This window comes from Corythoichthys intestinalis, chromosome 5 (assembly GCF_030265065.1).
Source record: "Corythoichthys intestinalis isolate RoL2023-P3 chromosome 5, ASM3026506v1, whole genome shotgun sequence".
In the NCBI taxonomy this organism is placed as follows: Eukaryota; Metazoa; Chordata; class Actinopteri; order Syngnathiformes; family Syngnathidae; genus Corythoichthys; species Corythoichthys intestinalis.
The window spans coordinates 21,633,653-21,649,985 of NC_080399.1; the positions used below are offsets into that span (position 1 = coordinate 21,633,653).

The 16,333-nt window shown below is 38.1% G+C and overlaps 1 protein-coding gene across 1 annotated transcript; it reads left to right on the forward strand.

Moving 5' to 3' along the window:
- Positions 1 to 6,226: 6,226 nt before the first annotated feature.
- On the forward strand, positions 6,227 to 8,144 carry LOC130916158 (zinc finger protein 37 homolog). The gene is made up of 2 exons (XM_057836652.1): positions 6,227 to 6,673; positions 7,027 to 8,144. The coding sequence occupies exons 1-2, from the start codon at positions 6,481 to 6,483 to the stop codon at positions 7,971 to 7,973; spliced, it is 1,140 nt and encodes a 379-aa protein (XP_057692635.1). The 5' UTR covers positions 6,227 to 6,480; the 3' UTR covers positions 7,974 to 8,144.
- The last annotated feature ends 8,189 nt before the right edge of the window (positions 8,145 to 16,333 follow it).

Genomic DNA, 16,333 nt, shown 5'->3' on the forward strand with positions numbered 1-16,333 from the left:
TTCATGATGGTTCATTTGGTCTTACAGCAGTCGTACTGTATGATGACGCTGACTAATAAAGTGTTACTGGTTAATATCTTTGGGTGTACATATCCCATAATACAGTGAGGACAGCTGTGGCTTATAGTCCAGTGCAGTTTATCTATGAACAAATGCTGTTTTCGTGTCAAATTTGGTGAGTGGCGGCGTATAGTCAGTTGCGCCTTATAGTGCGATAATTATGGTACATAATTCAAAACGTGTTTATTTATAGTGTCATTACCTTCAGTGAGAATTTACAATGCAAATAGCTATGAAAAAGAAAATGCATGAATAAGAAGATCTATCCGAACCTTTGGCCTGTACTGCATACGTTGAAGTAATAATAGTACAATGGAGAACAACATTCTAAATATGCATCTGTTAACATAACATTAACAGCTTATCAGATAAATATAGCCCAAAAACACAACATAAGTGAAAAACAGAGGAAAATAACACGTCACAATTGGTCAGAGGCCTAGCCAAACCATTAAAAAAGTGTGACTTGTAGTCTGGAAATACGGTCCTTTTTCATTCATACATCTTCCTAGCTTATCCTCAGAGGTTATGCAGGGGTGCTGGAGCCTATCCCACCTAACTATGTGCAGTAGGCGCGGTAACCCCTATATTGGTTGCCAGGCAATTGTAGGGTACAAGGAGACGAACAACCATTCACACACACACACACTCATACTATGGGACAATTTGCAGTGTTCAATCAATCAATCAACCAACCACCATGCTTGTTTTTGGGCCATGATAGGAAACCGGAGTACCTGGAGAAAACTCAAGCAGGCAAGGGGAGAGAAAAATGCAAACCCCACACAGAAAGATTTCAACTTTGATCTCAGAACCGAGAGGCGGACGTACAAACCACTCAGCCCTTTCCGGGACTAGTTAATTCTACATTTTTCAGAGGGTCTGCTGAAGATTGAATTTTTAAAACTGTGTAAAGTCTACTCGGTTTACACAAATTCAGACTGAAATCTCATAGTCAAAATCACACTTTAATCCTTTTATCTGTCTCGCTTAGTCATTTTATTAGTTTTACTCTACCTGAACATTGAAAAAAAGTTGTAATAGTGCCTCTCAGAAAACATCATCACTATGTAAAACAATGACAGGTTGGTTGAAGTGGCGATGAACATTTTGTGCGAGCTAGCTTTGCGGGTCGCGAACGCGGGTCAAACACGCCGTTGCCGTCTGCCGTTGCGCCATCAGGTCATTTCTCAGGTTACATTTCCTCACTTAAAGAAGCATGGCGAGATCATCAAGGAGCTCGACGTGTGAATACCAGTTGGTGAGAGGCATTTATTGCTCTCTTGCGTCCAATCCCAACTGGATTTTATATGCATAATAAAAGTTGGATAAGCGACACCTTGATCATTGCCAAGCTAAAAAAAAAATTTTTTTAATCAAATTTCAGTATGGTATTGTTCCAACTTACCTTGAAAGTGAAGTGAATCAAAGACGGGATGGGATTCAAATAAGCGCACTGTCACTTTTATATCCTTCCATGCATTTATACTCCTTCCACTACCACCTGACTATTGATGCATCACAATGGAACCATTTTGGATTCTGTCCAGATTATTTTTTTTACATGTTATTGTGCAGCACAAGGACACAATTAGTACAGTATGTGCGGTGTAAGTAGCGGCTCTGTCATCCTCACGGCAAAGATCAGATGCTCGGAGTATGTTTGGCATTAGGCTGTAGTAAAATAAAATAAAAAAACACGTGCCACATGACTTTGGAAAAAGAGTGACTTTGAATGTGATTATTTGTCTAACAAAAGGCACATCCAATTTTTTAAGAGGATGTGAACACTTGTGTAACCACATTATTTCACTCAGTCATTTTCCCCCTTTTTTGATCTTTTAACAAAACTGGCACTTCAACAGGAATGTGTTTACTTTTTATATCTAGTGTATGAGGTGTCAAACATCATGTTGTCAGTGTATAACTGTGATGTTGACAACTGATACAGCTGAGCTCAGGAGAGAATGCGACAGGAATTTTTATGTTGAGCCATGTAATCTCCGCATGGGCTTTCAGAACCCTCGTTCCAAAATCCAGCACTATCCTTTGGCAAGAGGTGTTGATCTACCAATTTAAACAATTTATTGAGTCCTCTTACCAGTTTAGCCACGGCAGATCAAAATAAATTATTTTTATTTGAGGTGAAGCGATTAACCAAAAATATTAAATTCATCCTCAATTATTTTGATAACTGAAATCTGAAGACCTTGGTTCACTCGGAACTTCGACATCTCAGCAGCAAATATTCTCAGATTTCTGTTGTATTCCCTGAACATATATACAGTGCCTTGCAAAAGTATTCGGCCCCCTTGAACCTTGCAACCTTTCGGCACATTTCAGGCTTCAAACATAAAGATATAAAATTTTAATTTTTTCGTCAAGAATCAACAACAAGTGGGACACAATCGTGAAGTGGAACAAAATTTATTGGATAATTTAAACTTTTTTAACAAATAAAAAACTGAAAAGTGGGGCGTGCAATATTATTCGGCCCCCTTGCGTTAATACTTTGTAGCGCCACCTTTTGCTCCAATTACAGCTGCAAGTCGCTTGGGGTATGTTTCTATCAGTTTTGCACATCGAGAGACTGACATTCTTGCCCATTCTTCCTTGCAAAACAGCTCGAGCTCAGTGAGGTTGGATGGAGAGTGTTTGTGAACAGCAGTCTTCAGCTCTTTCCACAGATTCTCGATTGGATTCAGGTCTGGACTTTGACTTGGCCATTCTAACACCTGGATACGTTTATTTTTGAACCATTCCATTGTAGATGTGGCTTTATGTTTTGGATCATTGTCCTGTTGGAAGATAAATCTCCGTCCCAGTCTCAGGTCTTGTGCAGATACCAACAGGTTTTCTTCCAGAATGTTCCTGTATTTGGCTGCATCCATCTTCCCGTCAATTTTAACCATCTTCCCTGTCCCTGCTGAAGAAAAGCAGGCCCAAACCATGATGCTGCCACCACCATGTTTGACAGTGGGGATGGTGTGTTCAGGGTGATGAGCTGTGTTGCTTTTACGCCAAACATATCGTTTTGCATTGTGGCCAAAAAGTTCCATTTTGGTTTCATTTGACCAGAGCACCTTCTTCCACATGTTTGGTGTGTCTCCCAGGTGGCTTGTGGCAAACTTTAAACGAGACTTTTTATGGGTATCTTTGAGAAATGGCTTTCTTCTTGCCACTCTTCCATAAAGGCCAGATTTGTGCAGTGTACGACTGATTGTTGTCCTATGGACAGACTCTCCCACCTCAGCTGTAGATCTCTGCAGTTCATCCAGAGTGATCATGGGCCTCTTGGCTGCATCTCTGATCAGTTGTCTCCTTGTTTGAGAAGAAAGTTTGGAAGGACGGCCGGGTCTTGGTAGATTTGCAGTGGTCTGATGCTCCTTCCATTTCAATATGATGGCTTGCACAGTGCTCGTTGAGATGTTTAAAGCTTGGGAAATCTCTTTGTATCCAAACCCGGCTTTAAACTTCTCGACAACAGTATCTCGGACCTGCCTGGTGTGTTCCTTGGTTTTCATAATGCTCTCTGCACTTTAAACAGAACCCTGAGACTATCACAGAGCAGGTGCATTTATACGGAGACTTGATTACACACAGGTGGATTCTATTTATCATCATCGGTCATTTAGGACAACATTGGATCATTCAGAGATCCTCACTGAACTTCTGGAGTGAGTTTGCTGCACTGAAAGTAGAGGGGCCGAATAATATTGCACGTCCCACTTTTCAGTTTTTTATTTGTTAAAAAAGTTTGAATTATCCAATAAATGTTGTTCCACTTTACGATTGTGTCCCACTTGTTTTTGATTCTTGACAAAAAAAAATTAAATTTCATATCTTTATGTTTGAAGCCTAAAATGTGGCGAAAGGTTGCAAGATTCAAGGGGGCCAAATACTTTTGCGAGGCACTGTACATACAGTTACTTTGCTAAAGCCATCTCCACCCTGAACTTCCATATGTAACACCACATCACCAAATGACCAATATTCATTATATTATATTATAATATTAAGGTGCAATATTCAATGCCTTCACTGTCAAACTGCTGCTACTTCACTTCTGTTCACACATTCTATGTGCATTACTTACTTATGTGCAATATTAACGTGCAATATTTAGTGCCTTCACTGTCAACTGTTGCTACTTCACTTCAATTATTTGCACTGCCTGAACATAGGACTATCTCATACACATTTATATTTATATTTATTTAGATTTTATACTTGCAAGTCACTTTGGAGATTTTAATTTATCCTGCACTGAAAAGGGAGATGCTCCAAAATTTCATTGCACAACTGTACAATGACAATAAAGGGCTATTCTATTCTATTCTATTCTATTCTATTCTATTCTATTCTATTCTATTCTATTCTATTCTATTTTGCTATTTTCTAATATGTTATTGACAAAAATAGTAAGTCAATTACAATCAATGTATGTAACAGCAATTTTTGCACTGTCAATTTAAAATAATGTCATTTTTCTGATTGTGTGTTTTTGAATGTCTCTTGAATGTAGGAGAAAGTTGTCCATGATGAATAGTCATTAAAATGAAAATAATAATTTTATTACAATAAATAATGCAGACTTTTATACTTTTTTCCAGACATGGTAGCTCATCAATATACAGTACAGTATGAGTTAATTTTCCCCATAATGGACAATAATGACTAAAATAATAAATTAAATGTAGTACTATAACCAAGGGTGTAGGTTTGGTCTCGACATTGGTAGGGATGCTATAACAGCATAAGCTGCATATACACTTTTTGCTGGGGACGGGACATTAATGAGACCAAACAGATTGGGTGAACGGGGTTCAGGGCTACATTTCTCACGAATATGCTGATGTGTTTCTTACGTAAAAATTAAAAAAGTTAAAATTGTTATTTTCAAGGGAGAAAATGGGGGAAACCCCCCTTGCTTCATATAAAGGAAATTTACAGTTGTTGTGTTTTTGTGTGTGTGTTTTGTGTGTGTGTGTGTGTGTGTGTGTGTGTGTGTGTGTGTGTGTGTGTGTGTGTGTGTGTGTGTGTGTCGGGGGGTTAAAATGTCTGCAAATAAAATTATTTTTAAATGAATGATGTAGAAAATAAAATAAATATGTTTTAATCAATGAATAAATGCACTAAATGCACAGTTGAATTAACATTTACAGTAGGAAACACATACAGTACAGGAGGACGCTTATCTCTAAGCTGCTCTCTACTCGAGTTTTGCAGGTTAGCAAGTTTACACAGTTTAATGCTATGCTACCTCTGATGCAGGTCAGACTCTCAGTAGCAAAATTAGTGGCATATTCCCCACTTCCACAACATTGACGTCTTTTTACATTACTTAAGCGGCTGCTGCTGCGGCTGGCCGGAAAAAAAAAAAACCTCGTCTTCGAAGGGGGCAGAGAAGGCGGCATATTGACATGTCTTTTTGGTCGGGGTTGTATGAGGGTGCATGTTTGTGTGTTCTATTCATCAGCCAATCAAACATGCGTTTGAGGGGTAAAAAATGGACTGGCACTTTCAGCAAGTGAAAAGGAGTAAACGTCAGTCAGAACATAATGAAAAATAATTCACTTAATAATGGTAGGGTGTATTCTATTCTTGCAATGTATGAGAAGACAATCTAAATTACCTACAAAACTGAAGTCATTATATAATTCAAATAAGGTTGCTTAAAAGTTAGGGTCAATATGAGCATCCTGAAAAGTTTGTAGTGTTATGTTCCTACTGTCCCTATGCAAACCTACGCCCTTGGCTATAACATTTCACGAGAGCAGCACCTAATACAATAATGTATAATAATAGAAATTACATTCAGTCGTAAAAAATAGCTCATTCATTCATTAATTCATTCATTCATTTTTAACAATATATTGGCAATATATTATTCACATATATCGCAACGCAATATATTATTCATTTCATTTATATATAAAAACGTTTTTACCTTTAAAAAAAAAAAAAAAAGGTGAAGTAACATCAAATGTAAGAGAACGAATGTACGAGGGATTTATTAATTCCACTAATAAGTGGGGAAATGTTTTGGGGGAAGTTTTTTTTTGTTGGTAAAAATTGATTTCCAAACTTCTCCTTGCAGAGCCAAGCCAATCCTAATGATGGCAGTGCACCACCTTCGCTTCAATAATACCACAGAAGAAGAAAAGGCGGATGTTGTATGTTGTTATTACAGCTAAACAGAGGGACGTGTAGAAGTATAAAATCAGCGTTATTGCCTTTTCTTAATTTACTACCCACACGGTTTGTGATTTTTAATACACGAGAAAGTATTTTTTTTTCACGCTTTCATCGATTTTTTGTTGTTGTTGTTATAAAGAATATTAAGTTTCTGAGTTGCCAACAAGAAGACAGGGGAAGTGGATTCGTTTCTTAGGTCTCTATCGTTGTACGTTTAATAAAATGTGTAAAGTCCGAATGTTGAAGGCGTTGGTAGCAAGGCGACTAACAGAGGCTGCTGACGAGATAATCGGAATCTTTGAGCGAACAATAACGGAGTACGAAGACGAACTGTGTCGCTCCAAAGAAGAGAATGAGAAACAGCGACAGCTGCTGGACACATTTCTCAAACCCAGGGTTCAAGTATACGTTGAAGGTTTGCACTTGTTAACAACGTTCATTTTATTCTGTCTCAATGCCAAAATAATAACCTCAACAACTGCAATTGTCGTGCTATTGTGCTGACATCAGCAAAAGCAAAAACATCCATTCATTTTGAACCGATGTGACCTCTATTGAATTAAACGTAGTATTATGGTTCTAAAAAAAAAAACACACAATAAAAGCTCAGAATGCAGTAACAACCTTTTTTTGCCGGACTGATGCAATTACTAAAATAGTACAAGTATTAATGATACCTGATAAAGCTGAAAAAAAAGAAAAAAAAATCAAACAGATCTACAATTACAATTTGACTACACTACATTTTCTGTTCATGGTGTTCTGCAGACATCCAGCAACCTACAGACAGGAAAAAAGAGATCATACCCGAGCAACATGAGCGGACCAACATTGCAGAAGTGCATGAAAAAACTGAGCCCTACTACATTAAAGTGGAAGACCAGTGGACCAATCAGGAAGGAGAATCAGGGAGCAATGCAGTAGATGACATGAAGTCCTCTAACTCTGATTCTAAACCCAGTCAGTACACCAGAGAGCCAGCGCTTCGAACCAACAACTTGACATCAGAAACAGACGAACCCCATCAAGAAGCATCACAACCGTATTCCTGTTTTGATTTACTGCCCGATCAGCTGACATCTGACTCATCTCACCAAGTTCCTCAATCTAACACCCACTTCCAACTCCAAGGTAATGTCAAGCAGTTTCAGTGCATCGACTGTGGCAAAACATACAAGTCCAGGGCGAGCTTGAAAAGGCACACCATGACTCACACTGGGGAGAAACCTCACAAGTGCTCGGTATGTGGGAAGAAATTCATGCAACGCTCGGATTTAGTCATGCACTCGCGGTGTCACACCGGAGTGAAACCTTTTGCCTGCACGCTTTGCTGTTGGAAGTTCTCTAAAAAGAGCAGTTTGGTGTTGCACATGAGGCGACACACAGGGGAGAAGCCTCACTGGTGCTCAGTGTGCGGGAAGAGATTCAGGCATCCCTCCAGTCTCGCCGAACACTCTCGCATTCACATAAAGGGGAATGTTTACTCTTGCTCGGTGTGCAGTGCTGGATTCCCTGGAAAACGTGGTTTGGTTGCACACAGGAAATCGCACAGCAGGGAACAGGTCCTTTCTTGCTCTCGATGCGGCAAGGAAGTGTCGAGCTCAAGCTACTTAGCATTACACATGAGGATACACACCGGAGAAAAAATACCATTCGAAGAAGAGTCTAAAGTAAGAACAAACTCAACGGTGTCACAGACTCAGACGGACATTTGAATGAAGCTCTCAAATCTGCTAATTCACAAAATCGCATTCTTGCACTTCTCGTCAAAAGACGGAAATTTTGGGCTTTCGGGTGAAATTCGAAGTTAATCGGTACACTTAATTTGTTCTCGCAAAGTTTCAATGCGTATTTATTCTGGAATGATTACTCGAATAATTTAAAAATTTGACAATAAAAAGTCAAACAAACTGCTGCTTTCAAGCTTTGAGTGGATCATTTATAATACACAGAGTGATGTTACTGCAAACTTGCCAGTGTAGAAATATGTCAGAGGGATGGCAGCTAGCAAGCGTGCAAATTGACACGATACTGACATGAAGTTAAAGATAATTTTTCCATCTTAAAATATAAAAAAGTGCAATTATTTAAGTTCATCTGGGTAGAGTACACTTATGATTCCTCCTGATATTTAATCAAAAAGTTGAATATCCCTATTTTTTCTAAAAGAAAAAAAAAGTGTTATTTGAATTCTTTCTACACAATTTATTTACCGTAATTTTCGCACTATAAGGCACACCTGACTATAAGCCGCCACCCACCAAATTTGACACGAAAACGTCATTTGTTCATAGATAAACCGCACTGGACTATAAGCTCACTGTATTATGGGATATTTGTACCAAAAGATATTAACCGGTAACAATTTATTTGACAGCTGCATCATACGACTGTCATAAGACCAAATGAGCAACCATGAATTCATTGCTTCAAGACGCTTCATTTTAACATCACTGCTCCCTTGGGGGAGACATACAACCTCTGCTGTCACCTGCTTTCAACACTGTTACTGTCCAACATGCCTCCTAGCATGCAATGCAGTGCTACAGATGTCAATAACAATCAAAATTCATGTTCAGTGCTAATTATTTCTGCAGTTACTGTTCCAGTTGTTTCATTAATTTCTAGTTATGGTGTTTGGTAACACTTTATTTGACAGTGGTGCCATAAGACTGTCATTAGACAATCGTAATTATGACATGACACTGTCATGAGCATTAATGAATGCTTATAACTAGCGTTGTTCCGATCATGTTTTTTTGCTCCCGATCCGATCCCGATCGTTTTAGTTTGAGTATCTGCCAATCCCGATAATTCCCGATCCGATTCCTTTTTTTTTTTTTTTTTGCTCCCGATTCAATTCCATTCATTCCCGATAATTTTTCCCGATCATATACATTTTGGCAATGCATTAAGAAAAAAATGAATAAAACTCGGACGAATATATACATTCAACATACAGTACATAAGTACTGTATTTGTTTATTATGACAATAAATCCTCAAGATGGCATTTACATTATTAACATTCTTTCTGTGAGAGGGATCCATGGATAGAAAGACATGTAATTCTTAAAGGACAAATGTGACTTTGTATATTGTGACTAAATATTGCCATTTAGTGGATTTTTATGAGCTTTCAGTAAATGATAATTCAGCCATTTAACTTCTGCCCAAATGCATGATGGGAAGTGCAACCATGACTGTGCTTAATGGTACCAATTGATATATCTTCTCAGCGTTGGGAAATATATTAAGGTGTTAAGGAAAAGATCAACTACTACCTTTCTTCCCCACGACATTTCTGATCATTGAGAAAGGGATTGTAAGGCTTTGGCCATTTAAAAAAAGGTTTCAAAGTCTGCCAAAATTCTCTCTACTCATTTTACGTTGCCTTTTAGTTCTATGTATACGTAATACAGTGCCATTGTAGATTGAACGTGACAATGCATGAGTGGGTAGTGCAGCGCATGCGTAAATTGCGTTAAATATTTTAATGTTATTCCCGCCGTGGACGCGATAAATTTGACAGCCTCACTTTAAGCCAAAACTAAACACTCTGGATGAGTGTAAGACATTTTGTCTGTAACGTTAAATACAATTAGAAAACGATTTATTTAAATATATATATATGTATATATAATATATATATATATATAGAGAGAGAGAGAGATATGTAATATATTTAAAAAGGCTTGTCTGATATTTTTTTGCTGATTCCGATACTTTGAAAATGACGTGATCCCGATCGATCGGGACATCTCTAGTTACAACAGATGTTATTTGGTGTTAGCCAGGCAAATTTTCAATGAATGTAAAAGATCTGAGCTGGACATAAATGGAGTTAGTGACATAATTTGCCGGTCTTATGACGCTGCTGTCAAGTAAAATATTACCTATTAACCCAAATAAATCAACAAATAAGGTGCTGGACTATAAGCTGCAGGATTCAAAATGAAGGAGAAAAGTACCGGCTTAAAGTCTGAAAATTACAGTAATATTTACAGGGAAACCTCTAAAGCATTGGTTCTTAACTGGGATACGGTGAGTAAGCCTCAGGGATTCCGTGAAGGTTAAGAAACACAGAGCCCTATTTTGTACGCTGACTAAATTTAGGCAAAGTGACATTTTAGACCAGGTTCTGGACTGGTTTGTTGGCTTTATTCCATTCCTTTCATCTGCTATCAATCTATCTAATGGGAAGAGAGATCGATTTGCTCATTGGAAGGTTGACTGGCACTTGGTATGAGGAAGTATAACATCTACAGACATTGTGAACTGTGTAGATTTAAAAAATAAATAAATAAAAAAAGTGTCATCTTACGCCATGAAAATAATATGTGAGGCAAGGATGGGACAATAAAATCAGAATGTAGACATGAAAAAAAAAAGGAACTGTGAAATTAAATGAGTTTCATTTGATTTTCCAACGTGAAAATCAACAAGAAAAGGCCAAATTATTTGTAATAAATTTGAAATCTGGAAGAAATTTGAACAGGAATTCACTTAGATGTTAGATTTCTAGATTTTAAATTCATAAAATGGCTTTGTTATGAAATTCCAAAGGGTTCGGTGAATGCACCTGTGAAACCCATGGGGTTCCGTACCTTTAGCAAGGTTAAGAACCAAATGTTACAAACATTGTGCAATTATTAAAGGTCTAGTTTTGGTGACATTTACAGCTGGTAACCAATTTATTCACCTGACATTTCCTATGAGGGGAAAAATGTTTGAAACTCGTTTTGAAATGTAAGTTGGAAGACTATTTAACAGTTAGCTCAGTGCCTTCATCTACTACTATTATTTCCTGTTTCTCTGTGCTATCTATCACTGTTTCTGTCCTGTTGTGCCAAGCTACCTATTACAGGCTAGTCTTGAGTATACAACATTGTAAAAGCATAATGTCAATTTGTGTCTTCATCTGTGGTGTCTTCATGTTTTAAAAATGAGTTAAGATGTTAAAAAATATATATTTGTGTATTTGTACCCCACGTTTTAAAGCCGCAAAATAAGCAGCATTTACCTATTGGGCAATATTTCCTGTCAATGCGGGATTGTGCATGTTGATGGTAAACTGATATAACCTTCCTGAGTGCTATGATAAGGTTTAGCATATAGAACAAATCACACTGGTTGTCAAATCCTCGTCCTCAAACAGCAACTTAATTATTCTCGCAACAGTAGAATGATGCTAAATCTTGCATTATTTTACTCTTGTTTAGCAATTGGGTTTGCATCTTCATCTTTTCTTTGGACTCCGCACTGCAGCCAACTGGTGAGAATTTAATTGTTTGTTTAACTCATTCGGTGCCAGTGACAGGAATACTCCAGATGCCTAATTTATTTGAACTAGGAATGATTGCTGTGATAATCCATTGCTGGCTGTAGTTTTCTTTAAACATCTGACATGTCGACCAATTTTTGTTCTATTTTTTCCCTGCAGTGGCAAGTTTTCAAAATGGGTATTGTATATGCTCTAGGGGCGTGACAATATATCGATAAGGTGATTTATCATGATACTTTATATCTCGATTGGTTATCAATGTGCTCTCACCAAGAATCGATATGTACCGGTATTTTTAAAAAGATACTACCAAATTTTTCCACTAGAATAGTGTCTATGTTAACTCACTGGCTGCAATTTATGGCACTAGACGTCCAATTCATTTTGCTCTGTTGGGGCGACAAAGACAAACATGAGCGTTCAAAGCCAGTTTTCCAACTTAAAAAAGGCATTAAAATCTCTCACCTTTCAGCGAAATTCGCCGTTTTGAAGTCAAAAAGGGTGACCTAAGTAAATTGTGTAGCTCCGAGGAGATAATTTATAGGGGGGGGGGGGTTGTAATGTCGGACGCTTGGTATGCAAGCGGGGAAAGCGGCACAAACCCCAAAAAGCGCACCAGAGTGGCCAAAACACTGACTTATTTCAACAAAACATAGGAGGGTACACTGTTGTGTCCTGTCTCTTCAATGCCAAGCTTGGCTGCACGTCGGCCATGAATGAAGACCTAAAGCATCGTCACCCAGTTGTAATTTTGGAAGACGACTTGAGCCAATTACAAGTCCATCTAACTAACTAAAGACATGTTTTACTGAAGTGGCTAAGCCTGTCGCGATATCCAATGAGTCCATTTATCGCACGGTAAATAAAATAGAAGGCGGTAATTTTCACGGGTGCGGTTTATCACCGGGCCCGCTTATACATTTGTGCGTGCGTGCTGATGGCATATGAGGCAACATTTACTTTCACAGATGTTTATTGGTCATCAACACACCGTAGACTTAAAGTTCATACATTGAGGCTAATGGGGGGAAAAAAAGACAACCTACTTTAGCCTGCTATAAAATATTGGCAGTCTTCTCCAAAACGCAAATTTGCGGTTAAAAGGTGACACTTCAAAAATGAAAAATTGCTGGTTGACAGCATTTGCAAACAAAAAAATGAAAAAGAAATTGATTACTGACACCACATGCAATGACAAAAACAGCTTTTTTGCTGAGTGTAAAGCTTACTGTTAGTGGTTTAGCGAACGTACTTCCGGTGAACATTTCAAAATAAAAGCACGTCATGTTCGCCATATAAATAACAATTTCTGGAGTTAATCCCACATACTTCAGAATTCAAATTCTACACTAAGAATTAGTGTTGCACCGATACCATTTTTTGGCCCCGATACAATACCTGGCTGTGCAGTTTCGACCGATACCATACCGATACCACCCCGTTTATATATATATTTTTTTTTTCTTTTTTTTTTTCCCAAAGAGCTACATAATTGGATGTGAAATCATTGCTATCAAGGGTTTGTCAGGCTGTTGCTTACCTTTGCAAAATAGGAAAAAGACTAGTACAAAATGAATAGTCTACTAAACCCTAGTAGACAATAGTTGAATAAACCTTTGGCGCTCAAAGGCCAAAATAGTGCTACATTTATGAAATTAATAAAACATGTATAATGCTAGCCCAACAGTAAGAAAGTAAAAATAAATTCATAATAATAAACTCAGAATGAACTGAATAAACCTTTTTAAACCTCTCAAAGGCCAAACAGTGCAACTTTCATGATATTATTGTCACATTCTGCTGCTGGTTAGATTGTGTCGTGTTGCTGGGCTGGTCATGGGGGCTTTCCTGACTTCGCACCTGAATCCAATGCAGGCTCATCAGCGCAGCATTTAAGCAAGGGTGATCTCAAAGGTATTTTGCCTTGCTGATTGCCATTTGACATCTCGCACTATAGTCTCGTTACATTTGCTTGTTACGCCCCTGCATTGGGTTTTTTTCTGTTAGTGTGCTGCTCTCGTTTGTAACCCTGTACCCTGTGCAGGTATTTGAGTGTTTTTATTTTGGCTTTTTGGCTTGCTGCCCATCGTCTTAGTTAACCTTCGAGTTTGTAGTATTGAGCTCCGTCGACCTGCTGTCACGGACTCCTTTTGTTATTTCTTCTATCCCGCGATCGCGTGTTATTTTTTGTTTGCAATCATTACGCCCTTGTACATATCCCCCGCTTGTTGTCTGTTTCGAGTTCCAACCTTGTTTCCGCATTTGCGGACGATAATAATTATAAGTAATAATAATTGACCACAGCATCCCGTCTCTCTATTAGCCTCCTTTTTTCGGGAGGGGGGAGTCCCCTATTTCTATTTCTGAAAGGTGGCAACCCTACTTTGGAAACAGTTCCCAAATTACTGCGGCATTTCTTTCAGTGAAACACAATAAAAGTAAAGTAGACGTAGTGAACTGACCAGAGATCGTTGCTCCGGTCCAGCGCCCTTCCTCTGGATACCACTCCTGCTCTTGCAGGCTCAAACTCGTTGTGTTCGTTCACATTTCGTCTTCAAATGTTTTATCAGGTTCGAGGTATTGAAATTGGCCAATTTAACTCCACATCTCGAAACTTTCAGGCCGCAAATCTTGCATGCAGTCATTGATTTTAATGGACGGGATTTCTATTTTGAAATACTTCCCGACCGCCGCCATTACTCCTGGTTTGTGTTTCCTCCATATGAAAAAGCGGCCTTCTCATTGGTTAGGAGTGGCTATTGGCCCGTTCTCATTGGTCTGGAGCAGGCCAATAGCGATAGCTGCTTGGTGTTCACATGTCATCACACAACACAGAGACAGAGTGTAGTGAGCGCCAGGAGGAAAAAAAAAAAGGCTGCGGTCAAATGCTATAATATTGGACCGGTAAATGGTATCGGCGCCGTCTTTGTTGGTACTCGCCGATACCGATACCACCATTTCGGGCTGGATCGGCACCCCCTACCGATACCAGTATCGACATCGGTGCATCTTTACTAAGAATAGCTTTAAAATGACACCCTTTATGAAAAATCTGATCGGCATTGAATAATTATTATACTACTATTATATATAGTAGTATACTATAATATTAATGCTAGATATTTTTTTTAAGAATTGTTCTGAATCATGTTGGAAAGGCGAAGTCAGTATTCTGAATCTGTTTACATTCCATTCTTCATAGTTAATGCTATCAGCATTTGACCTCATTGTTTATTTGTGATTTGTTATTTACGTGTTTATTTGTATTTTAATAAAGAATTTAAGTGTTCCAAAATGTTTTTGTGAATTAATAAGCGTAATCAAAAATGTCATTGCTAAATTAGTAAACAAAACGGAGGGGGGAAAAATTATTAGATTATTCGACTAATTGTAAAAATGGCTGACTAATCGGGAGAAAATTAGCCATTTGGGACAGCCCGAGTTGTACAGTGCACCGGAACATATCTCCTCCACACCCTTCTCACCTTTATAACACCTGACCCATTTTCATGCCTGTTAAAATGAATCTCGTCAATGCCAGGTAATGAGTTAAGAAAGACACTGTTTTTGTTTTACAAGAATTTTGCAATAATATAGTGTTAGTGTATTTACAGAAATTCTGCAGTGAATATTTTTATGGTCTGTTCGGAAGACATTTTTTGACAGATAGTTAATTTTCCATTTTGAAATAGCTTGTTTTCTTTATTAGTTGAATTGTAGAATATCATAGATTGATTTTCTGATCCCTTTATCAATAGTTGTTGTATCTCTATGCGGTGAGATAACTTATTTTATGAGCAGTATATTGCAAATCATATCGGGAGGTACCCAGCGGTTCCCATACTTAATATGCTTTAAAATTACCATTTGAACTTAAGTGTATATCTGCAATCTGTTTTCTGAATCCTGAAACTCAATTTTTCTGTGTTTTTCAGGGTCTCAAAAGCTGTGTAATGACGTGTAAGTGTTCAAATCCATCCGACAGTGAATTGAATAGCTGTCACCCTTGTAAACCAGGCATTCATTTTTCCGATTGTCAGGTAGCTGCACAAACAATTGCGAAGTTGTGGACCCACAAAACGCACCCAAACCACCCAGGTGGGGTCCAATTAATGAGGGAATTGGGAAGCACAACCATGTGCATGTTCCCATTATAAATGTAACATTGATTCTTGATTCAGATGGTGAGTAACACTTGAGAGTCTTACAATATAACCAGTTTTAAAAAGCATTCAAATAAATCCCACTTCTTTCCAGCAAGCACATTAGAAATCCGTGGAACACAGTTGCGTATTGTTGATAAACATACGAATCAAAGTCTGTGTCTGCAATTGACTTACAGACTCAACAAGCCCCTCAATAATTATAACCACGTAAGAACCGGAGATCCTGAACATTTTTTTAATCTTAAACTAGGCATACAATTAACAGTCTTTCTTACTTAGTGGACATTGTCATTTCCTGGGTTGGTCGTGGAGGCAGGTCACACATATATGATGTCAGCTTTTAATTTGCCGCTACCTGGCATTGGATCGTACAGCACCAATATGAACATTACTATCCCAGGTGAGTGAGTTATGTTTGCACCATTGCTTAAAAATGTTTGGAATCACACAGGGATACACTAGATCCCAGTTTCAACATATGAAATGCAGTATTTCATAAAAGCAAAAACACATGAGATTTTTGCACACATTTTGGCTCTGTAACAATCTGCAATCAAAGGCCAAAATGTTTTCAACAAATTTTAATATATTTCATAGTTTTGTTGGGTGCAACATAGCAATTTTAT

What these genes read in the sequence shown, in the direction of transcription:
- LOC130916158 (XM_057836652.1), top strand. Translation starts at nt 6,481, where the DNA reads ATGTGTAAAGTCCGAATGTTGAAGGCGTTGGTAGCAAGGCGACTAACA. An exon ending in GGTTCAAGTATACGTTGAAG is followed by an intron (nt 6,674 to 7,026) that starts GTTTGCACTTGT and finishes GGTGTTCTGCAG; the next exon opens with ACATCCAGCAACCTACAGAC.